Here is a 25270-nt window from a genome sequence, read left to right as displayed (position 1 = left end):
AATAGATATGACTTGTTATCCTTTCTTTTTTTTTTTCTTTTCCTAATTTTAAGACTAACACAAAGTATTTGTAGAATGCTTGGGAATACAAAAAATGTAGAGAAATCCTACCACCTGGAGATAAATCTCTTTTTATGTGTATTATTTTACTTACATTAACTCTCTAAGAGAGTCCCTGAAGAAAGAAATTTTTCTCTCAATACTTTAATAAATCAAGGCTAGGTTTTATCTATACCCCGATTTCCATGCATAGTTCAGCAAAGTTCCATTTTTCCCTAAAAGCCAACCTTCCTCTGCCCTTGACTTTGGTGAGATGACAGGGTCCAAAGGAAGCTGAAGTTGAAAGGTTGAAGGAAGTGGCTAAGTGAGGTAGGGGACTCTCAGTAAATTAAAGTGTTGAGAATCAGCTTTTAAAGATAATTTTTTCTGAAGATAGGTGTAGAAAAGACAGGAAATCCTGCTTTGTTACTTATTTAGAACCTAACTTACTTTATTTCTGTTTTTAAAAATACAGAAAAAAATTCTACAGACTACTGTCTAAAAGCCCCAAACTTTTATCCTCTTACTAGTACATCTTGGTGCGTTTGATTTATGGATTCACAGAGAATATTTAAGGGATGTTCATACTAACAAGAGTTATTGTCAGCTGACAGGAAGGAGGACTTCAGGGTGGGGTGAGGCCAGGCCTCAGGAAATTCCAGAAAGTCTTAAAAGTATCTTGTCTATTCTCTTTCCTTGACATTAGAATGATTAAGGCTCCCTCAAGTGTCTGAGTAAAAGCAAAAATGTGATAAAAGTCTGTTACAGAAGAGTATTTTGGTATCAGAATTCGTGTGTGTGTGTGTGTGTGTGTGTGTGTGTTTTGTGTTCCTTTACTTCCTTGAGAAATATTGGAGGAAACCCCTCCTTCTTCCTGTACCTCAGATTACCGCTTGGAAAATGTGAATCATAAAACTCATCTTAAATGGATTTGAGATCGTTTTTGTTTGTTTGTTTGCTTTTGAGACAGGGCCTTGTTATATCGTCCAGGCTGGAGTGCCGTGGCACAGTCATAGGTTACTACAGCCTTGACTTCCTGGACTCAACCAATCATCCCACTTCAGCCTCTGGAGTAGCTGGGACTGCAGGCATCACCACTATGCCTGGCTAATTTTTTTTTTTTTTTAAAAGCAGAGACGGGGTCTCACCATGTTTCCCAGGCTGGTCTCAAACTCCTGGCCTCAAGCAGCCCTCCTGCCTCTGCCTCCCAAAGTGCTGGGATTACAGGCGTGAGCTACCATGCCCAGCCTTGTTATTCTTTTTTTTTTTTTTTTTTTTTTGGTGGAGGTGCGGAGTTTCACTCTTGTTGCCCAGGCTGGAGTGCAATGGCGTGATCTCGGCTCGCTGCAACCTCTGCCTCCCAGATTCAAGCAATTCTCCTGCCTCAGCCTCCCAAGTAGCTGGGATTACAGGTGTCCACCACCACGCCTGGCTAATTTTTTTGTATTTTTAGTAGAGATGGGGTTTCACCGGGTTGGCCAGGTTGGTCTTGAACTCCTGACCTCAGGTAATCCACCTGCCTTGGCCTCCCAAAGTGCTGGGATTACAGGCATGAGCCACCATGCCCAGCCAAGCCTTGTTATTCTTAATGTTCGAGTGGTTTAGAGGTGAAATATATTGAAAGTAATGCTGTGCTTCACTGAACCTGCAATATCATGAAAACCCATCTTACCTCACAGCTGTATTTCTCCTCAGAGCCACAGTCTGTATGAGGGATTTTTCAGAGACAGTTCTCTTCCTATTTTTCTCTGAGACCAAATGGCTTTGTTCATGTACTTTTTTAGTACTTGAAAGAAATTAATGCAGAGTTTTGATACCCCCATGGAGCAAAAGACTTCAAAAAAAAGGTAACGGGGCCTTATTTTATTTAACCCAGCAGTTTAAATTAAAAGCTAACAAAGATGAGAAATTTTATGCATTTAAAACCAAAGAAAGCCTCTGCCCTGGCAAGGTGTGTGCTCTGGTTCTAAATGATTATGCTCCCAATAAGAGCAGTGCAGGGACTTCACACAAGACAGAGAAGGATGTTTAGCTCCAACTAGACAGAAAACAGCTCTCTGCAGGTTGTAACATGTAACACATATTCTTGGAATTGTGCTTGAACTTTGACAGAAAGCAAATATCTGTATTAAGAATGCAGAACCCGTTTCCTTTTGGTTGTTCTTTTCTTTTTTTTCTTTTTTTTTTTTTTTTGGAAATGGGGTCTTGCTCTGTTGCCTAGGCTGGAGTGCAGTGATCTTGGCCCACTGCAACCTCCACCTCCCCGGTTCAAGCGATTCTCCTGCCTCAGCCTCCCCAGTAGCTAGGATTACAGGCACGTGCCACCATGCTCAGCTAATTTTTGTATTTTTAGTAGAGATGGGGTTTCGCCATGTGGGCGAGGCTGGTCTCAAACTCCTGACCTCAAGTGATCCGCCTGCCTCGGCCTCCCAAAGTGCCAGGATTACAGGTGTGAGCCACTGCGCCCGGCCCCTTTTGTTTTTTCAAAAGAAGTTTATCAGTAGGCTTTCTCCCATTTTGAGTTTTGAAAATTCTAATTTTTGTAGTGGTTATCTTCCAGTGCAGCAGCATTTGGAATAAATATGTGGAATTTTCTTTATTTTAATGATCAGCAAATAAGAAGTATGTTGAAAACAAAATTAAAAAGGTGGGCCAGGCGCGCTGGCTCACGCCTGTCATCCCAGCACTTTGGGAGGCCAAGGCAGGCAGATCATTTGAGGTCAGGAGTTTCAGACCAGCTTGACCAACATGGTGAAACCCCGTCTCTACCAAAAACTCCAATAATTAGGTGTGGTGGCAGACGCCTGTAATCCCAGCTACTCGGGAGGCTGAGACAGGAGAATTGTGTGAGCTTAGGAGGTGGGGGTTGCAGTGAGCTGAGATCACACCACTGTATTCCAGCCTGGGTGACAGAGTAAGACTCTGTCTCAAAATAAATAAAAATTTAAAATGTGGATTGAGGATATCCTGCCAGACATATCTTTTCCTCTTGACCAAGATCTTCATTATCTTTTCGTTTCTTTTTTTTTTTTTTGAGATGGAGTCTCACTCTGTCACCTAGCCTGGAGAGCAGTGGCACAATTTCTGCTCACTGCAACCTCCATCTCCCAAGTTCAAGTGATTCTCAACCTCAGCCTCCTGAGTAGCTGAGATTACAGGTGCGCACCACCACCCCAGCTAATTTTTGTATATTTAGTAGAGACAGGGTTTCACAATGTTGGCCAGGCTGGCCTCGAACTCTTGACCTCAAGAGATCCACCCACCTTGGCCTCCCAAAGTGCTGGGATTACAGGTGTGAGCCACCGCGCCCAGCCACTTCATTTTCAGATAGCGGCTGCTCCTAGAGCAAGAGTATGTTGAGCTGTGTGAGTCATATGGATGTCTAATAATTCATGAAAGTATGCCTGACCTGTGTGTGATATAGCACGGATAGTGTTGTTCCAGCTTGTGTTAGTTTTTATTAAAAATAGACCCAATCAGGCCAGATGCAGTGGCCCACACCTGTAATCCCAGCACCTTGGGAGGCCGAGGCAAGATCCCTTGAGCCCAGGAGTTTGAGACCAGCCTGGGCAACATGGTGAGACCCTGTCTCTACTTTAAAAAAAAAAAAAAAGAAAGAAAGAAAAAATAGACTTAAATCAACAATGTAAATTGCAAAGCTGACTGGATATAAATTATTATTATTACTTTTTGAGCAGGGTCTTACTCATCACCCAGGCTGGAATGCAGTGGTGTGGTCACGGCTCACTGTATTCTTTTTTGTAGAGATGGAGTCTTCCTGTGTTACCCAGGCTAGTTTTGAACTCCTAGACTCAAAGGATCCTCCTGGCTCAGCCTCCCAAAGTGTTGGGATTACAGGCATGAACCACCACACCCAGCAAGGAGACAAATTATACACACACACACACACATATATGTAATATGTATATAATATATTTTTATTTTTATTATTTCTTTTGAGATAGGATCACACTCTATTGCCCAAGCTGGAGTGCAGTGGCATGATCTTTGCTCACTGCAACATCCGCCTCCCAGGCTCAAGCAACTTTCCTGCTGCAGCCTTCTGAGTAGCTGGGACTACAGGTGCGTGCCATAATGCCCAGCTAACTTTTGGTTTTTTTTGAGACGGAGTCTTGCTTTGTCACCCAGGCTGGAGTGCAGTGGCCTGATCTTGGCTCACTGCAATCTCTGCCTCCTGGGTTCAAGCGATTCTCCTGCTTCAGCCTCCTAAGTAGCTGGGATTACAGGTTCGGGCCACCACGCCTGGCTAATTTTTTTGTATTTTTAGTAGAGACAGGGTTTCACCATGTTGGTCAGGCTGGTCTCGAACTCCTGACCTCGTGATCCTTCTGCCTCAGCCTCCCAAAGTGCTGGGATTACAGGCGTGAGCCACCATGCCCAGCCTAACTTTTGTATCTTTTTTGTAGAGATGAGGTTTTGCCGTGTTGCCCAAGCTGGTCTCAAACTCCTGGGGTCAAGTGATCCACCTGTCTCAGCCTCCCAAAGTGCTAGGATTACAAGCTTGAGCCACTGTGCCTGGCCTTGGGAGATATATTAAATGTATATTGAATTTGAAAGAAACTATTCTTATTGGTGTGGTATAAACAGACCAATCGTTGGCTCTGATTTCTGATGTGGTATGTTTTCTGTCTCCAAGGAGAGGGTATAAAAAATATGTAAAAGTGATTGATAGTTCACTTTCGTTTTTTTTTTTTTGAGACAGGGTCTCACTCTGTTGCTCAGGCTGGAGTGCAGTGAAGCGATCTCTGCTCCCTGCAACCTCTGCCCCCCTGGTTCAAGCAATCCTCCCACCTCAACCTCCCAAGTAGCTGGGACCATAGGTGCATGTCACCACACCTGGCTAATTTTTTGTATTTTTAGTAGAGACAGGGTCTCACCATGTTGCCCAGGCTGGTCTCAAATTCCTGAGCTCAAGCAATCTGCCCGCCTTGGTCTCCCAAAATGCTGGGTTTACAGGTGTGAGCCACCATGCCCAGCCTCACTTTCTCAAACTTTACAGTAATGTTGCTTAGTCCATTGAACTTAAAGATTTAGTAACTATTTACTAATGTTAAACTCAAAAGGGTGCTAAGTGTTTTATTCTTATCTCTTGTCGTACTGGATTTCAGATATCTTTTTTGACCTCAAGTTGTCTGGAAATAAACTGAGATTTGAATGATAGGATCTGATGTAAGGCTCTCATTATAAGCTGAATAAACATGACATACTCCCTGTGTACTATGTCTGGGAATATTCTTTGACACTACAGTCTTAAAAATTATAATTTGTAACTTTCATTAAAGATCTACCCTAGATATGAGAGAGATAAATGTAGTAATTTAATGGAATCACAAAACACTTTATTAAAAAAATCTTTGTTGGCCAGGCGCAGTGGCTCAAGCTTGTAATCACAGCAATTTGGGAGGCCGAGGTGGGCGGATCACCTGAGGTCAGGAGTTCGAGACCAGCCTGGCCAACATGGTGAAACTCTGTCTCTACTAAAAATATAAAAATTAGCCGAGCGTGGTGGCAGGCGCCTGTAATTCCAGCTACTCTGGAGGCTGAGGCAGGAGAATCACTTGAACCTGGGAGACGGAGGCTGCAGTAAGCCAAGATCACATCACTATACTCCAGCCTGGGTGACGGAGTGAGACTCTGTCTCAAAAAAAAAAAAAAAATCTGTTTCATCCACTTTTCTGTAAGTCCTGGAAATATATGGACAAAAAGGCATGGTCTCTGCCCTCAGTGAGCTTACAGTGCAGTGGAGGGACAGTCACCCAACAGTTTGACCAGGTACCTTGAGAACAGAGGAAAGATTACCTAAATTTATGTTGGCAAGGTACGCAGACTTCATAGTGCTTACACTGAGTCTTTGAAGGAACAGGCATTTGTAAGGCAATAGAAGGACAAAGGAGGCTGGCTCGGTAAGGACCAGATCTAGAACAGGACTTCTGTGACTTACTAAGCACTTTGGGTTTAATTTCAGGAGTGAGTAGGAATTCTGAAAGAATTTTGAAAAGGAGGGTAAAATAGATTTGTATTTTTGGATAATTACTTTGTATTATTGGGGATAATGGCAGCATCATAGAGACTGGATTGGAAGATAATGAAGAACCAGTTAAAGAGGTATAATGCAGTAGTCCAAGGGAAAGATGATGAAGACATGAACTAAGGCAGCAATAGCAGAAATAACATGAGATGGAGGAAGGAAACAGCAGATTCTGCATCAGCACTTGGCAGTTTGGAAGGACATGTCATTGTCATCTGGTATGTGAGGATTCCCCTCCAATAAGTGTTACAAAGCTTGCTGGTTAGAAAGCCATCTTTAGCAGAGAATATTACCTATATAGGGTTACTTATTTTTCCCTGGGCACCTGTGAATATGTAGTGCTTGATATTTGTAACTTTAAAAAAAATTCTATGGAATATAAAATATAAAATCAAATCTGGATTTTATTTATAAAGAAGGTTTGCAAGTTGAACCTTGCATCAAGATTTCCCATTGTTTCTGCAAAACTTATCGTTGGGTTTCGTTTTCCAGATTCTCCGGGCCCAAAGCCGAAGTGCAAGTGGAAGGAAGAACTCTGAAAACAGCTATTCTCTAGATGACCTGGAAATAGGCCCAGGTAAGCAGAGAGTTCCATGTGTATGAGGTCCTTTAGGAAGTACTCACTAGTAGTAACATCTTTTGGACTCGAAGCCAATGCTTTTAAAGGAAGAGTGGCACAAATTAAAAGGAAGTCTGCATATTAGATGCAAGCCATTCTCAAATCTCATTGCTCTCAAGAAATAGCTTTTTTTTTTTTTTTGAGATGGAAGGTGACATGCTCCCAAAGTGCTGGGATTACAGGCATAAGCTGTCATGCCCGGCCGCTTTTTTTATATTTTTAATCCACCCTTGTTAGTGGTAACCTATGGTAACCAAAGGGTGCTTTGAGGAGCTATAAGTAAAGTGCTACGATCAGTTTTGGCTCCAGTCATCTGGGGTTTGAGGGCTTCAGTAGATGGGCTGTGTCCCCTATCAGGTTTGGTTACCCTGTATTACCAGTGATAACATAACACTTTGAGAGTGGAATTATGTTTTAAAGGGGACATATACAGGCACTTCACAAAAGAAAAGATTAGTAAAAACAGGAGAAGCATCAGCTACCTAGTCATCAAAGAGATGCAAATTAAAAAGCATTGAGATCTCTTTTTCATGTTAAATTAGGCAGAATTTTAAAATATGGGCCCAGGCATGGTGGCTCCGACCTGTAATCTCAGCACTTAGGGAGGCTGAGACAGGAGGACCACTTAAATCCAGGAGTTTGAGACCAGCCTGGGCAACATAGACCTATCTCTACAGAAAAAAAAAAAAAAAAAGCCCAGCGTGGTGGTGCATCCTTGAAGTCACTGCTACTTGGGAAACTGAGGTGGTTGGATCATTTGAGCCCAAGACTTCAAAGCTGCAGTGAGCTATGATCATGCCACTGCCCCATACTCTAGCCTGGGTGACAGAGTGAGACCTTGTCTCAAAAAATAAATAAAATATGCAATGCTCAATTATGGTAAGGTTCTTTTAATGCTAAGAAAGTGAGTGAATATTACTTTATAAATGACAATTATATTCCTGATTTTCTTCTTCGTGCTTTTAATAGAAGATATTGGCCATTAGATAACAATAACCCAAAATTTAGAATTTTGAAATTATTTGAATCACTTTTATCTTCTAATAAAACATGTTGGCCAGTCACAGTGGTTTATACCTATAATTCCAGCGCTTTGGGAGGCTGAGGCAGGAGGATATCTTGAGCTCAGGAGTTCGAGGCTGCAGTGAGCTATGATCGTGCCACTGCACTTCAGCCTGGGTGATAGAGTGAGACCTCATCTCAGAAATAAAACATGTTATTTGGATGCTTCCAGGTCAATTGCCATCTTCTACGTTTGACTCGGAGAAAAATGAGAGTAGGCGAAATCTGGAACTTCCACGCCTCTCAGAAACCTCTATAAAGGATCGAATGGCCAAGTACCAGGCAGCTGTATCCAAACAAAGCAGCTCAACCAACTATACAGTATGTGTTCTGCATCATTCACTCATTCATTCATTCCATCATCCAGCAGATGGTCACTGAGTACTGGAATTAGGAAATGTCACCGGACCCTTATATCTGAGCTCTGGTCCCCTAGCTGTTCTGTTTTCACATGAACCCTACCCTCGCTGGATTTGCAGTTCTTACCATGGTCTAATCCTGACTTTGCTTTCTTAGTCCTGGTTCCCACCCCACTCACTTTTTTTGTGATGTTACCAGTGAGTATCATTGAGAGTTTCCCTGGCTCTTCTACTTAGTCTTTGTGTTGTTGTTAAATATAACTCTTGTTGTAGTTTTAATATAACTCTTATTGTAGTTTTAATATAACTCTTATTTAATATAACTCTTATTTTATCTTGGTTGTTGAGGGAAGAAGGAAGAAGACTGGAGAGCTTATTTTGGCTTTTGAGGGAAGAAAGAAGAAGACTGGAGAGAAATATCAGCTGTGTTCATTAATGAGGGTTTTTTTTGTGATTTTTTACTGAGATATAACTCACATAATATAAAATCACCATTTTAAAGTATACAATCTTGTGATATTTAGCATATTCACAAGGTTGTACAACCATTACCACTGTTTAATTTCAGAACCTTTCCATCACCCTAAAAAGAAACTTCATACCTGTGTAGTCACTCTCAACTTCCCCTGCTCTCATCCCCTGGCAACCACTTATCTACTTCCTGTCTTTATGTATCTGCCTATTTTGGAAATTTCATATGAAGGAGTCATACAGTAGATCGTCTACTTAATCTTTAACCCTTACGATGTACTGTTTTCCTAAAGAAGTAGAATAGTAGATAAGAAAAAGGGAGAAATCACAAGAAGGTGACGTGCTCAGTAAGCATGAAAATTTTGATATTCAGCTGGGTGTGGTGGCTCACGCCTGTAATCCCAGCACTTTGGGAGGCCAAGGTGGGCAGATTGCCTGAGGAGTTCGAGACCAGCTTGGCTAACATGGTGAAACCCCATCTCTACTAAACATACAAAAATTAGCCAGCATGGTGGCAGGCACCTGTAATCCCAGCTACTTGGGAGGCTGAGGCAGGAGAATCACTGGAACCCAGGAGGCAGAGTTTGCAGTGCGGCAAGATTGCGCCACTACACTCCAGCCTGGGCGACAGAGCAAGACTCCATCTCCAGAAAAAAAAAAAAAAATTTGATATTCAAAATGCAATGGAGGGTCCTTCCCCTTTACATTGTCCTGTGCTTAACAGGTAAGCTGACACTATGGAACTGCTTAATTGAAGTTACCTTATAGCCAGGCGCAGGAGCTCACACCGTAATCCCAACACTTTGGGAGCCTGAGGCGGGTGGATCATTTGAAGTCAGGAGTTCAGAACCAGCCTGGCCAACATGGTGAAATCCCGTCTCTACTAAAAATACAAAAAAAAAAATTAGCCAGGTGTAGTGGCACACACCTGTAATCCCAGCTACTAGGGAGGCTGAGGCAGGAGAATCACTTGAACCTAGGAGATGGAGGTTACAGTGAGCTGGGATCGCACTCCCGCCTGAGTGACAGGGTGAGATTCCATCTCAAAAAAAAAAAAAAGTTACCTTTCAAATGCCATTTATTCACATATATATGTATACACACACATAGATACAAATATACACACACATATTTTTGTATCCTTCAAGCATTTGTTCTAAGATTTCAAATTACAAACCATTAATCTCTTGATGTCCTAATTGTCTAACAAAATCAAAAAGAACAGTATTGAATTTTATTTGTTCTTAGGGAGATTGAAATTGGTGCATATTGGAAACCATAATGAGTATTCTGGGAGTTAAGCCTTCTCTTCCCCACATTATTAAGTATACATTCTCTAATAATATTTGGTCAACTAATTCTCTGGGCAATGAATAATTTCATCTTGGTTTTTTAACTGTAATTTTAACAACTTTATGTTTTAAGAAGAGATGATGTGTGTAAATCATTTAGCAAAGTGGAGTATCACAGGCTGATTATGCACTGTGAATGTGAAAAGCGAGGAAATTTAGACTTCCCTTAGAAGGCAGGTCAGGAGATACAGCAAATTGGGATCTGTGAAGCTGAACTTCCTCTTGTTACCAGATTTTACTGCTTCTCGGTGCCCTCCTGCTGTAAACATTCCCACCAGGTGACTCCCTGTGTGGGGAAACCTGTTGAGTAACTTTTTTTTTTAACTCCTAACCATTTCTGCATTACCGTTCTCCTGCTCTGGAGATTTTAAGAGTTGAAAAGTCTTCGGGAATTGTTGCAAAAAGTACATTTTGTCTCATCCCCAGAGAATTTCCCAGGCCCCTTACAGAATATGGTTGTAACAAGGCACATACATACTCTCTGGCAGCAGTTCTGGAGGTGGGGCTTTGAGATGGGGTCAGGAATGAGTTGTTGGGCTATATAATGTTCTGCAGTGCTAGCTGCCAGCTCCTCCTCACAGATGCACCTCCAGAGCTGTGGGCTGTAATCTAGAATACCATCCCTAGGTGACTAAGTCGTACTCACATTCCTTTCATTGACCAGATGGCCATAAATTGTTTCCTCCCATGCCTAACGATTCACAGAGAACACAAAAATACTAGATTACTACATTACTAGCAGACTAATGGTGGGAAATGTCTATAGTCATCGACCTCTATGTTTATTTTATTTTATTTTATTTTTTATTTTGAGATGGAGTTTCACTCTTGTTCCCCAGGCTGGAGTGCAGTGGCATGATCTCGGCTCACTGCAACCTCTGCCTCCTGGATTCAAGCAATTCTCCTGCCTCAACCTCCCAAGTAACTGGGTTTACAAATATGCGCCACCACACCTGGCTAATTTTTTGTATTTTTAGTAGAGACAGGATTTCACCATGTTCGCCAGGCTGGTCTTGAACTCCTGACCTCAGGCGATCCACCCGCCTCGGCCTCCCAAAGTGCTGGGATTACAGGCGTGAGCCACTGCACACAGGTTCTATGTTGATTTTAGATGTAATAGATGAGTTAATTGTAATATTCGCCCCAGTGTCCTTTGCAAGGAAAAAAATGCAATTATGCTTATTCCTTATGACAATAAAATGCATGTTCTTTTATGTTGAGGCTATGTTATGAGAATTAAAATAAATTATGTCTTTAGTACAATATATGAATTGTATATGGAAAAACATGCTTTTGAAAGTCCCACCAAAAAGGTTGCTTTATGGTATCATTAAATATAATTTCAGTTTTTATATGTATACATCATCCCTGTCTCTCTTTCCAGGCCGGGCATTTATATATGTATGGTCAGTATATTTTCTATTATTGGCACTTGGCATCTCCTTTCCCCTGCTCCAGAATGGTCTTTTCTGATAAAACTCACAAGCTTTGCATTACCACAAGCTCTGCTGCTAGAAGAGTGAATCACAAGAATGTTGTATGCTCGGGGTGTTCTGTGTGCCTGTGTTGATGTGTCTGTATTCTAATGAGCAATCCAGTTTTACACTAGCATACAGATATTTAACTCTGAGGTATGTGTCCACAAAGCTGCTTTTGTCATTTCACTAGTCAATGAGTTTTGCTCGTGAGAGTTAGGGGGTTGATTTGACCCGAGGCTTCTTAGAAGAATTTTTTAACATTCCAAGTTTATCTAATAGATGTGCTATGAAGAGAATAGAATGATGGGACTTTAAAAAATTTTTTACAGTTATTTTTATTTTGTAGAATGAGTTGAAAGCCAGTGGTGGCGAAATCAAAATTCATAAAATGGAGCAAAAGGAGAATGTGCCCCCAGGTCCTGAGGTCTGCATCACCCATCAGGAAGGGGAAAAGGTAGGTTGAAAAGTCTGATGTCCAGTTGCCAAGGAAGCATGTGTTCTAAATTAGATGCTTGAAATTAGAAACAACTCTAACTCTAGGCTGTAGAGTGTCTGGGAATTTGGTAACAGCTGCCAGGACAGATTGCCGTTTTTGCAGGTCACATAATTTCAGTTGAGTAGCTCTGCAACTTATAGCTGACCAAATAATGAGCCTTCATTGGAAAATTATTTTGCTCAGCAGATGCTCAGAAGGCAAAGAGCTGAAGTGATTTTTTAAAATCTATTTGGAGGCTGGGCACAGTGGCTCACCCTGTAATCTCAGCACTTTGGGAGGGTGAAGCAGGTGGATCACCTGAGGTCAGGAGTTCGAGACCAGCCTAGCCCACAGGGTGAAACCCCATCTCTACTAAAAATATAAAAAGTAGCCGGGTGTGGGGGTGCATGCCTGTAATCCCAGCTACTCAGGAGGCTGTGGCAGGAGAATCGCTTGAACCCAGGAGGTGGAGGTTGCAGCGAGCTGAGTGCACTGCACTCCAGCCTGGGCGACAGAGCAAGACTCTGTCTCAGAAATAAATAAATAAAATAAAAATCTATTCAGGCCGAGTGTGGTGGCTCACGCCTGTAATCCCAGCACTTTGAGAGGCCAAGGCAGGTAGATCATCTGAGGTCGAGAGTTTGAGACAAGCCTGACCAACATGGAGAAACCCATCTCTACTAAAAATACAAAAAATTAGCCGGGCATGGTGGTGCATGCCTGTAATCCCAGATACTCAGGAAGCTGAGACAGTTGAATCGCTTGAACCCAGGAGGCGAAGGTTGCAGTGGAGGTCACACCACTGCACTCCAGCCTAAGCAACAAGAGCGAAACTCCATCTCAAAAAAAAAAAAAAATCTATTTGGAAGAGCATAGATTCAGGGCAACTTGATTCCATGCTCCTGGGAAGAATAATTTACAAAAATAAAATAAAAATATATTTGATTAGAGATTATCTTCAGATACTCGTATATTCTTAATTTAAGTATACATTTAACACATTTTGTGCAAGAAAATCTTACTCTTTCACTCATTATTTTGAAAGGCAGTCTCAATGCTAAGTAAGCATAGGAAATAATAAGCTTAAAAACTTATTGACAAACCATTCTATGTGGTCTTTATGTGCAAGAAAACAGAGTAGAGGAGAGATTAATAAGAGGTCAGTTATCATAAAAATGTATGATAGGTGCTGTGGGGCTGTGAGAGGGGTATACAGGACCACAGAAGCTCAGAGTAAAGACATTTAACCTGACTTCCTCGAGAAGGTGATGTCTGAGCTGAGTCTTGAAGAACGTGTGGAAGTAGGCCAAGTGAGTGAAGGGAAGGTTGAGTTAGAAATAGAAGGGTATTCCAGGCAGATACAACAGAGATTTGGAAACCAGAGATGATGGCTTACTGAGGAATTACAGGGATTGTTTGTTTGTTTGGAGATGGAGTCTCGCTCTGTCACCCAGGCTGGAGTGCAGTGGCATGATCTCAGCTCACTACAACCTCCGCCTCCCAGGTTCAAGCAATTCTCCTGCCTCAGCCTCCCGAGTAACTGTGATTCCGGGCACGTGCCACCATGCCTGGCTAATTTTTTGTATTTTTAGTAGAGATGGGGTTTCACCATGTTGGCCAGGCTGGTCTTGAACTCCTGACCTCACGTGATCCACCCGCCTTGGCCTCCCAAAGTGAGGGATTACAGCTGTGAGCCACCGTGCTTGGCGAGAATTACAGGTTTCCTGACTTGGCTGGAGCATGAGGTACATATAGGCAGCAGTGAGAGACAGGTGGAAGGAGAGGGCTAGGGTAAGTCCTGGAAAGTCTTTATGTCACCCTTAAGGGTTTGGATGTAGTGGTGCAGCAGGGGAAAGCCACTGAAAGATTTTAAGCAAATCATATTTGTGTGTTATGTATTAATCATTAGATGAATGGCTTAATTGAAATAAGTAACAATATTTATGTCAGGGGAATTATCATGTTCTCTACCATTGCCCATTGCCCAATTCTTTTAGTCTTTCAGTCAATATGATAATCGAATGTTAAATGAGATGAGGAGAAAGGGTTTTCAAATCTATTACAGTGATTTAACCTTAGGAGAAAAGCCATTGTTTCTGTTACACGTATTGACACCCTTGACGCCATTCTTCCAAAAGACATGGAGATCATTAAATGGATTAAGAGCAACAGTTCTCAAGCTTAGTTGGAATTTGTATTTTTTAAGTTTTTTTAGAGACGAGTTCTTGCTCTGTCACCCACGCTGGAGTGTAGTAGTGTGATCATAGCTCACTGTAGCCTCCAACTCTTGGGCTCAAGTGATCTTCCTGCCTCAGCCTCCCAAGTGGCTGGGACTATAGGTGTGCACCACCACATCTGGCTAATTTATTTTTATCTTTATTTTTTGTGGAGACAGGGTCTCGCTATAATTCTCAGAATGGTCTCAAACTTCTGGCTTCAAGCGATCCCCTCAGCCTCAGCCTCCCAAAGTGCTGGAAGTACAGGTGTGAACCACTGCACCCTGTCTCAAACTTATTTGACTACAACAGACTTTACAAAGTAGGATAGTATATTGTCAGAATACTAACAGGAACTCATGAGATACACTATACTATTGGATCAAAGCAGACCCACAGAAAAATGGTCTCAAACTGATGGCTACAAAATTTGATTCAAAGACCAGAACAGAAAAAAATATTAGAATAGTTTATTTTATAAAAACATCACAAATGTATGTTGGAATAACAAGACAAAATACTTGGCAGTCATGTGTTACATGGTCATATAATCCCCCATAAATTGCAAACATCCTTGCAGCAGTGGACTCAGGCATTAGCCCATGAGGCACATGCCATGTATTAAGTGAGTTATCTTGTTAAACTGTCTTGTTTTCTCATCTTTTAAATGGGAGATTATTTCTTAAGAATAACTGACTAAATATTTTTGAAGTTTTTCTTATGTACTGTGGAAAAAAAAAAGAAAAAGAAAAAAAGAAAGAAATTTTAAGAGAAAAATATTCCCAGCGTTGAAATATCCCCATCTTTATCCCGCGAGCGTAGTTTGGGAAACAGTCATTTGCGAAATAATGCTTGAATTGTCCCTGTATCTAAATTCATGTTTCCTTCTTCATTGTCTTCATGCTGATTTGAAACTGGAACTCTGAACTGAACTGGAAGATTAGAACATTTTAATTATAGCCTAAAAGGACATTAGTGCGACTGTGAATCATGAAGTGGGTGGGGAAGAAGGGAGATAAAGACAATACATATTCTTCAAGCACATACTGCAGGTTTACAAACCCTCAGCTGCCTTAAAATTCGCAATGTTTTTCAGACCCTTAGCTATCCTTTTGGCTGTTTGCCTAGCTTTTGTTAACCAATACCTAAGTGTTATTTGAACTTCAACTTGTTAAAAAAAAAAAAAAAAAGGACATGTGCCTGGCAAGGTGGCTCACGCCTGTAATCCTAGCACTTTGGGAGGCCAAGGTGGGCAGATTACCTGAGGTCAGGAGTCTGAGACCATCCTGGCCAACATGGTGAAACCCTGCTCTACTAAAAATACAAAAATTAGCCGGGTGTGGTGATGGGCACCTGTAATCCCAGCTACTCGGGAGGCTGAGGCAGGAGAATCACTTAAACCCAGGAGGCAGAGGTTGCAGTGAGCTGAGATCGCACCATTGGATTCCAGCCTTGCAACAGAGCAAGACTCCATTAAAAAAAAAAGAAAAGCAAAGATTACCTCACAGGTTCAAGGTGACCAAATTAAAGGTGAGAGAAGAACATCCTGGGATGGAGGTACCTACTAATTCTCAAGAACTGAAGAGCTTTTTGTAGGCATGCACAACTTTCAGAAAATTTATTTCATATCATTAGATAAAATAGCGCATTTGTAAGGCGATTAGTTGAATACCTGGCACATAGTAAACACCCAGTAAATGCTGGCTGTAATTATACCGGTTTATTTTATGCCATATCAGAATTCCTGTAATGAAGAAAGTAGTGGAAAAAATAACCACGCTGAAATTCAGACGCAGTCAGCCAGCAACTTAATCTTCGTTGTAAATCTATTCAATTTGTCAGACATCCTGATATAAACACTCAGCATTGCCCATAAAATCCATGGCATCTGAATAAAAGGAAATTATGTCAAGAGTGCACATTGGGTCACCTGTTGACTCTTCATGATTTTGGATGTGGAATAAGATACCAGGAAGGCGTGGGGGCCAGTAGAAAGGAGGGAGAGCTCTAATAGAGAGTTCTTTTATTTAAATTTGGTGGCTTTTGAGAAAATGATATATACACCTATACTTAAGATCTGCCATCTTTTTAAACATTGCCATTTTGAGACTGGGATTAAAAAGGAAACTGTCCTCAAAGATAATACTGAGGTTAGTTTTAGGTAAATTTGTTTTATAACTATCAAAAGGTGTTCTATATAGGCAAGCTCATTTCAGCAGGATGTAGTTGGTTGGGAAATAAGAATTAGGAAAATTAAAAAATAAGAATAGTTCCTATATTTAAATACTTTATCTTTCCTTGGAGTGGGTTATGGTTATATGGTGAGGAGCTTTGCTCTCCTTGATAGAGGGCTTTGTTTTGCTTTGTTTTTTGAGAGCAGAAAAATATGGTTTAGAAGTTGTTTTATAAAGGGAGATGATGCACACTTTTGGCAGTTGAGTGCAGTCTGTTTCTCGGGTTACTCTGTAATTGAGAGGCATGTTAATATCCTCATAAAAGACATTTTGCTGCCTCTTGTTCAAATGCTCAGCTGTTCTGGTGCCCGTTATTTCCCCCAGGCAGCCAGTGACTGACTGGAGTCAGCAGGTTTTTATGGCATTAACAGCAGTTTGCTCTTTTATTTTTAATATGACTCTTAATCCCCCCACCTTTTTTTTTTTTTTTTTTTTTTTGTAGATTTCTACAAATGAGAATAGCCTGGCAGTCCGTTCCACCCCTGCTGAAGATGACTCCCGTAAGCATTCTTTCTTAGATCTGGAGGATGAGGTTCTTGTTTTCTATCTGTATTTGGTTCAGGGGTGTTCCCATTACTGTCAGTGCTGAGAAAATAACATACTAAATCCTCCACTTGCATTTAGGGGCTGATGCTTGAATATCCTTTACACACTTCATGGCTTAGGGAGAAGTTAAATTCAATTAAATATAGTTAACTTGGGACAAACTGAATATTTGTAATGCTTTTCTCATTGAATTTATCCTACTTTTTGCACCAACCCCTTTCAGAGTTAAAGCTATATAAACTAATTTTGAAGTTTCATTTTAACAGAAGTTTGGCCAATACGGATTTTATTCATTTATAATGTTATTCATAAATACCTATTCTTTAGTGAATAAGTATTTGAATAATCTGTTAAAGATACATATTTTTTCCCTGTTTATCTAAATGTATATTATAGTCAACCTCCTAGCCAGGTTCTAGGGATTTTCCTGCTGACAGTGAATTTTGTCACCTTTCATCCTATTTTGGAGTCATTTTGAGCCTCCCTTTTCCCAAAGACAAAAATGTTTTGTTTTATTTTTTACTTGACTATGTCCACTTTTGATTCTGATTTTCAGTATAACTTTTTATTTTCATTTTTTAGAGACAGAGTCTCATTCTGTTGCCCAGGCTGGAGTGCAGTGGTGTGATCATAGCTCACTGCAGCCTCAAACTCCTGGGCTCAAGCAGTCCTCCCACCTCAGCCTCCCAAATAGCTAGGACTACAGGCACACACCACCATACCCAGCTAATTTTCTTTGAGGGAGTCTCACTCTGTCACCCAGGTTGGAGTGCAGTGGCGCAATCTCGGCTCACTGTAACCTCCCCCTCCCAGGTTCAAGCGATTCTCCTGTCTCAGCTTCCTGAGTAGCTGGGATTACAGGCACACACCACCATCCCTGGCTAATTTTTTGTATTTTAGTAGAGACAGGGTTTCACCATGTAGCCCAGGCTGGTCTTGAACTCCTGAGCTCAGGCAATCCACCCGCCTCGGCCTCACAAAGTGCTAGGATTACAGGCGTAAGCCACCGTGCCTGGCCGTACTCAGCTAATTTTTAAATATTTTTGTAGAGAAAAGGTCTCACTTTGTTGCCTAGGTTGGTCTCCAACTCCTGGTCTCAAGCAATCCTACCACCGCAGCCTCTCAAAGTGTTGAGATTACGGGCGTGAGCCACTGTGCCCGGCCCATTTAAAAATATATGTTGCTGGGCCAGGCGCAGTGGCTCACACCTGTAATCCCAGCACTTTGGGAGGCCTAGGTGGGTGGATCACTTGAGGTCAGGAATTCAAGACCAGCCTGGCCAATATGGTGAAACCCCAGCTGTACTAAAAATATAAAAATTAGCCAGGCGTGGTGGTGGGCGCCTGTAATCCCAGCTACTCAGGACACTGAGGCAGGAGAATTGCTTGAACCCAAGAGGTGGAGGTTGCAGTGAGCCAAGATCGCACCATTGCACTCCAGCCTGGGCTATAGAGCGAGACTCCAACTCAAAACAAAATATATATATATGTTGCTGGCCAGGCACGGTGGCTCACGCCTGTAATCCCAGCACTTTGGGAAGCCAAGGCGGGTGGATCACCTGAGGTCAGGAGTTCAACACCAGCCTGGTCAACATGGTGAAACCCCATCTCTATTAAAAACACAAAAAGTTAGCCGGGTGTGGTGGTGGGTGCCTGTAGTCCCAGCTACTCGGGAGGCTGAGACAGGAGAATTGCTTGAACCCAGGAGGTGGAGGCTGCAGTGAGCCGAGATCATGCCACTGCACTCCAGCCTGGGCAGCAGAGTGAAAATCCATCTCAAAAAAAAAAAAAAAAAAAAAAATATATATATATATATATATATATATATGTTTGCTGGGCGCTGTGGCTCATGCCTGTAATCCCAGCACTTTGGGAGGCTGAGGCAGGCAGTTCACTTGAGCTCAGGAGTTGGAGACCAGCCTGGGCAACATGGTGAAACCCTGTCTCTACCAAAAGTACCAAAACTTAGCTGGGCATGGTGGCATGCGTCTGTGGTCCCAGCTACTTGGGAGGCTGAGGCAGGAGGATCACTTGAGCCCAGGAGGCAGAGGTTGCAGTGAGCAGAGATCATGCCACTGCACTCCAGCCTGGGTGACAGAGTGAGACTCTGGGGGGGAAAAAAAAAAAATATATATATATATATATATATGAATTTCTTGTAGGTCACAAGACAAAAAAGAAAAACATATATATGTGGATTTCTAGCATCTCCCCAGGCTAGTTTACTGGACACTGAAAACCCTACAACTGAAATAGAATGATGAATTAAACAGATCTCTAGTAAATCCTACCTTAAAATTTCAGAGAAAAATTCCTTCTGCTTGAATCCAGAAACATGCTTTTTTTGTAATCATTTTTCTGGGACTAGAAATGTTTCTGAGTTTTGAATAGGTTTATGAAACATTTTTTTGAAAAATAAGCCTTAATATTTTAGTACTTTGTTGACTCACCTCTTCATTTTGGCAGGAAAGTAACTCATGTAGCTGGAATTTCAATGATTATGAAAAAAACTTCATGGAGCCCTTTTCCATAATCTTCATCCATGGGTATCTGCTATAGAACTGACAAAAACACAGTGTCAGGTTACATGTATACACAAATGCGCGCACATACACACATACACACATACACCGTACAAAATTTCTGCCCTCACATTTCCCTCTTTTTCCAACTTCAGTTGAAACACTTCAGAAGAAGTTATTAGGAATGTTAATGACCAAAAATACATCTAAGTCTATAAATGGCCTTTAAAAATGACAAATGGTACAAGGAAGAAAGTTCTTTATACAGAATGGTTCGGATTTCCGCTACGTGTGGCAGAGGGTAAGAAAGCCTCCTCGCTGAGAACCTGATTTCTGACAGGACCAGAGAATACCTGAGCCATAGTTGTTAGTGTTCGAATATTCTTCAACAGAAAAGCAGTGTTTTTCCTGGTGTTTGAAGGATCTGTCATTAATGGAAGTGCCCAAACTTTGCTTTTTGGAAGAACACTTTCCAAGACATTCCATGAGATACTGTAAAATGTCTTCCTTTTGTAACACAAGCAGGTGACTCCCAGGTTAAGAGTGAGGTTCAACAGCCTGTCCATCCCAAGCCACTAAGTCCAGATTCGAGAGCCTCCAGTCTTTCTGAAAGTTCTCCTCCCAAAGCAATAAAGGTATGATGGCAATTTCTCTCTGAGCCTTTGGACATTGGTCTACTGGTAGAGCTAATTGTACCTTTTATGATGATGATGTTGATTATAACCTGGTTTAGCTTTCCTGTGGATGATAATGCCACAGAAGAGCACACTGAAGCCACGCGCTTTCCCTGGAAATCTTGCTGCCTCTGCTCAGGTCTTTGGCCCAGGAGTGAGAAGGCTCACTAATGACTCTCAGTTTGAACTCTGGAAAACTCTTGAAAGTTTTAAAATAATGTGGGTTTTTTTATTTTTGTGTTTATTTATTGTTATTACCTTTTTTTTTTGAGACAGAGTCTCGCTCTGTCACCCAGGCTGGAGTGCAGTGGCACGATCTCGGCTTACTGTAACCTCCGCCCCCCCGGGTTCAAGCAATTCTCCTGTCTCAGCCTCCCAAGTGGCTGGGATTACAGGCATGTGCCACCATGCCTGGCTAATTTTTTTGTATTTTTTGGTAGAGACAGGGTTTCACCATGTTGGCCAGGCTGGTCTCAAACTCCTGACCTTGTGATCTGCCTGCCTTGGCCTCCCAAAGTGCTGGGATTACAGGCATGAGCCACCACACCTGGCCTTGTTTTTTTTTGTTTGTTTGTTTTTGTTTTGTTTTGAGACAGAGTCTCGCTCTGTCGCCCAGACTGGAGTGCAGTGGCGCTATCTCGGCTCACTGCAAGCTCTGCCTCCCGGGTTCACGCCATTCTCCTGCCTCAGCCTCCCAAGTAGCTGGGACTACAGGCGTCCGCCACCACGCCCGGCTAACTTTTTGTAGTTTTAGTAGAGACAGGGTTTCACCGTGTTAGCCAGGATGGTCTCAATCTCCTGACCTCGTGATCCGCCTGCCTTGGCCTCCCAAAGTGCTGGGATTACAGGCGTGAACCACCGTGCCTGGCGTGTTTTGTTTTCTGAGACAGGGTCTTGCTCTGTTGCTCAGGCTGGAGTATGGTGGTGTGATCATGGCTCACTGCAGCCTTGACCTCCCAGGCTCATGCAATCCTCCTGTCTCAGCCTCCTGAGTAGCTAGAACTATACGCACATGCCACCATGCCTGGCTTTTTTTTTTTTTTTTTTTTTTTTTTAAGAGATGTGATTTTGCCATGTTTCCCAGGCTGGCCTCAATCTCCAGGCCTTGGGTGATCTGCCTGCCTCGGCCTCCCAAAGTGCTGGGATGGGATTATAGGCATGAGCCACTGTGCCCAGCTAGGAAAAATCTGTTCAACTAAAATCGGCACATTGGATGAGATGTGCAATTTCACCTTAAAGATAATGGCTTCCTAATCTGCAGAGCTTGATCTTAACCTGTGGTTAGCTTTTTTTTTTTTTTTTTGAGACAGGGTCTCACTTTGTCACCCAGGCTGGAGTGCAGTGGTGTGATCACAGCTCCCCTGCAGCCTCTATCTCCTGAGCTCAAACCATCCTCCCGAGTAGCTGGGACTATAAGCACATGCCACCACACCCAGCTAATATATTTTTTACATTTTTATAGGGATGGGGTCTCACTATGTTGCCCAAGCTGGTTTTGAACTTTTGGCTTCAAGTAATCCCCCCATCTTGGCCTCCCAAAATGCTAGGATTACAGGTATGAGCCACCAAACACACCTGGCCCTGTTGTTCCCACTTTTTTTTTTTTTAGGACCTGTTGTTTACAACGTCATTAACATTTTTAACGAAAGAATGTGTCCACTGGAATGGGGGCTGGCCAGCCCATTTTCTGCAAAAAAAAAAAAAAAAAAAAAAAAAATGAGGCCAGGTGTAGTGGCTCACGCCTGTAATCCCAGCACTTTGGGAGGCCAAGGCGGGCGGATCACTTGAGGTCGGGAGTTCAAGACCAGCCTGAGCAACATGGAGAAACCCCATCTCTACTAAAAGTACAAAAAAAAAAAAAAAATTAGCCGGGCATGGTGGCACATGCCTGTAATCCCAGCTACTTGGGAAGCCGAGGCAGGAGAATTGCTTGAACCCGGGAGGCAGAGGTTGTGGTGAACCAAGATTGTGCCATTGCACTCCAGCCTGGGCAACAAGAGCGAAACTGTTGTCTCAAAAAAAAAAAAATAATAAATAACATTCAAGCAACACTTATACTAAGGGTATAACATTAGATATTAAGAATTGAGGCCAGGCACAGTGACTCACAGCTGTAATCCCAGCACTTTGGGAGGCCAAGGCAGGCAGATCACGAGGTCAGGAGTTCGAGACCAGCCTGGCCAACATGGTGAAACCCTGTCTCTAAAAATACAAAAATTAGCTAGGTGCAGTAGTGCGTGCCTGTAGTCCCAGCTACTTGGGAGGCTGAGGCAGGAGAATCGCTTGAACCTGGGAAGCGGAGGTTGCAGTGAGCCAACATCACACCACTGCTCTCCAGCCTGGGTGACAGAGTGAGATTCCATCTTAAAAAAAAAATTGGCCAGGCGTGGTGGGTCACACCTATAATCCCAGCACTTTGAGAGGCCAAGGCGGGCGGATCACAAGGTCAAGAGTTTGAGACCAGCCTGGCCAACATGGTGAAAGCCTGTCTCTACTAAGAATACAAAAATTAGCTGAGCATGATGGCAGGCACCTGTAATCCCAGCTACTTGGGAGGCTGAGGCAGGAGAATCGCTTGAACCCGGGAGGTGGAGGTTGCAGTGAGCCGAGATCGTGCCACTGTACTCCAGCCTGGGCAACAGAGCTAGGCTCCTCAATCTATAATCTGCTTTTATTACCCAAGTTTTAAAAGTCGTCTTTTCCTCTTCTATGGGCAAATATATATTCCCATAAAAATAAGCCAAAAAATGTTTATTAAAAATGCGAAACTTATTTTAGGTTTGTTAGCTGACTTGTTTTAATTGACTAACTTGCTAATGAGGGGCTACTTCACTCGTTTGGATTACCCACACTTCTTTAGTGTCTTTCTCCTCTAGTGCTCTTTTAAGTAGCAGGGTTGTGTTTCAAAAGTTTTAGCATTTGAGAGAAACTCAATAAATAGAATGAGTTTTAAGGTGGTTTGTGCTGCTCCCAACTCATGCTCATATCTGCCGTGCTTATACCTCTGACTGTGAGCATGACTGGTCCACAGATGAAAGTTTTACTGCACACAAAGCATGAAGAGGAGGGGACATCAGGGAGGGTTTGGAACAAAAGGAGGAAAGGGGAGAATCCAGGATTTAAAGAGTGGATTTAAAAGGTGAGCAAGGTGAAAGATAAAACATGAAAATTTTAAAGGAGGCAGAGATTTATGAGAAGAGTAAGGTTTATTGAAAAGGAACAAAAGGTAAAGAAAGCAGAAAGAGAAAGCAAGTCCAGGAAGAATGGGCGGGATCATGGTGATTGAATCTGTACATGTGCTCCGCATGGCTGTGTTCTGGCCTTGAAGGTTGGCTGATGCTGCCATCAGCACTTTCTTTGTCAGTATCTGGAGTCTCACAAAGTAGCAAACCCCACAGGGTTACTTTCCTCTCTGACAGCAATGCTGCCTAGATGTGAGTGCTCAGGTTGTGGCTGGGGATCAAGAACGGCTAGCAAATCTAACTTGGTGATGGATTCTGTGTAACCCAGGACCTGGGGAAATATAAGAACTAAAATCTGTTCTTGTGACTATTTGAATTCTCAATGCAGTCTTGCATCCCTCGTTGAACTGCTTGGCCAGACTTCTTGTACTGGGTGGGGATCCCTCCCCACTCAAGTTCCATGGTGTGAGCGGATGAGTGGTGTGTGAAGGGGCACACCTCACTTAGGTCTCCTTTGGCACCAGGGAGAGGAAACAGAGGTAAAGCTGTCTCTGTGTCTGCCTCAGACCCATGCCTACTCCTTTGGCACTGGTCGCTCAGCAGTAGAATAGTAGTATAGTAGTAGACGGCCCTATCTGCATAGTCACACACCTCGGGTTTTGAGCATTGTGTAATGACCAGAGTAAACTGGCCTGGCTGTTTGCCTCTGATCCACAGCTCAGATGATCATGGTGTACAGAGCCTGGTGGAACCCAGTTACATCTCCACTGTTATTTAAGGGCAATTTATTTGCTCTTCCTCAGAGTTCCCCTTTACAGTCTGCAGGCAAATATACAGATACTTTAGTAAATGTTTATAGAAGACCTGCTGGCAGAACTGGTCTCATGGCTGCAGACTATGTACAGAAGTTGTTTCTCCACTTTGGGAAATTACATACAGCTAAGAATAAACTTGTTCACTCAGAATAGATTTTTGGATCCCACACATCCTGGAAAAAACTGTTTCTTAGTGCCTGTCTGTTATTGAAAAGAGGACATCTAAGGTAGAGACTCAATTCATTTCAAATTTTAGCTTAATAAAGTAAAAAGAAATGATGGAGGTCTTTAAGGATTCTGTACACTTTGAACACTGGCCACAGAGCTTACTTGGTAAGACTTGGTACCAATGAAGTTACAGATTCATTCTCAAAAAGGGTGTTGTTCTGAGAGCAGAGCTTAGTGGACCCTGTGAGAAGTATCAGGCCTTTCTACTTCAAGAGACTCAGAGATCCCTTAGGCTTTATGTCCTCCCATTTGAAAGAAATCATCCCTTAAATGTTCCCAGAGGAGAGGATAGAGGAGGAAGAGGCAAGGAGATGTGACTGGCCCTAGGGAACAACTGTCTGCCCTCACTATGTCCGGGACAGCCAAGTCCCAGGCCTCCTCACAGCGTTTTGCTGATGAGTGTTGAGAGAGAACATGGCAGTCTATGTGAGAGGGCGGCACACACTGCTCTGCCTCTGTTGGTGCCCTGCCAGCTGTTCCTCCCCCTGAAGACACAGTGGGAGGTTTTATGCTGGCTTGCAAAGCTGTCAAAATTATGCTAGAAGAGCATCTAGAATCTTTTCACACTCCCTCACTATTACTGCCTTTTCAGAGGACTGTCCTTTCTTCTCTGTGTAGAGCACTCTATTTAAGATGTGAATATTCCCCAAAATGCTTTCACAAAGAGTTTCACAGAAAACCAGAGGAAGGGTTAAGACTGCACAGGGCTGGCCCAACCATTTGCTGTGTGGTGAAGAATTTCAGTTTCATTACCTAGATATTTTACACAAATTGGAAGGAATGAAAGGCATTTTGTGGTATTCTGAGGAATAGAGGCTTGACATCAATACAGAATTTTCATCTTCTTTCACTATGTCTAAAGGCTAGTTAACATCAATGTCTGTTGTCAGCTGCTTCCCCCTCCCTCCCACACACACCACAACTGGGGCCTTTATTAGACTAAAAAATAT

General features: G+C 42.5%; 1 protein-coding gene across 4 annotated transcripts in view; it reads left to right on the top strand.

Moving 5' to 3' along the window:
- LIMA1 (LIM domain and actin binding 1) overlaps window positions 1–25270 on the top strand; it is a 109774-nt gene that overhangs the window by 72984 nt on the left and 11520 nt on the right. For 2 of the 4 annotated variants that reach the window (XM_054527955.2, XM_009247709.4), the window contains 5 exons: window positions 6581–6665; window positions 7942–8090; window positions 11776–11883; window positions 16797–16854; window positions 19944–20056. In XM_054527955.2, the coding sequence (XP_054383930.1) occupies window positions 6581–6665; window positions 7942–8090; window positions 11776–11883; window positions 16797–16854; window positions 19944–20056 (513 nt within the window). The remainder of the gene's footprint in view (window positions 1–6580; window positions 6666–7941; window positions 8091–11775; window positions 11884–16796; window positions 16855–19943; window positions 20057–25270) is intronic. The other 2 variants (XM_002823222.5, XM_063711751.1) reach the window with 1 other exon arrangement.

This window comes from Pongo abelii, chromosome 10, assembly GCF_028885655.2.
Source record: "Pongo abelii isolate AG06213 chromosome 10, NHGRI_mPonAbe1-v2.0_pri, whole genome shotgun sequence".
Taxonomy (NCBI): domain Eukaryota; kingdom Metazoa; phylum Chordata; class Mammalia; order Primates; family Hominidae; genus Pongo; species Pongo abelii.
Note: the sequence above shows the minus strand (reverse complement) of the source record. Positions and strands in the feature narration are given on the sequence as shown.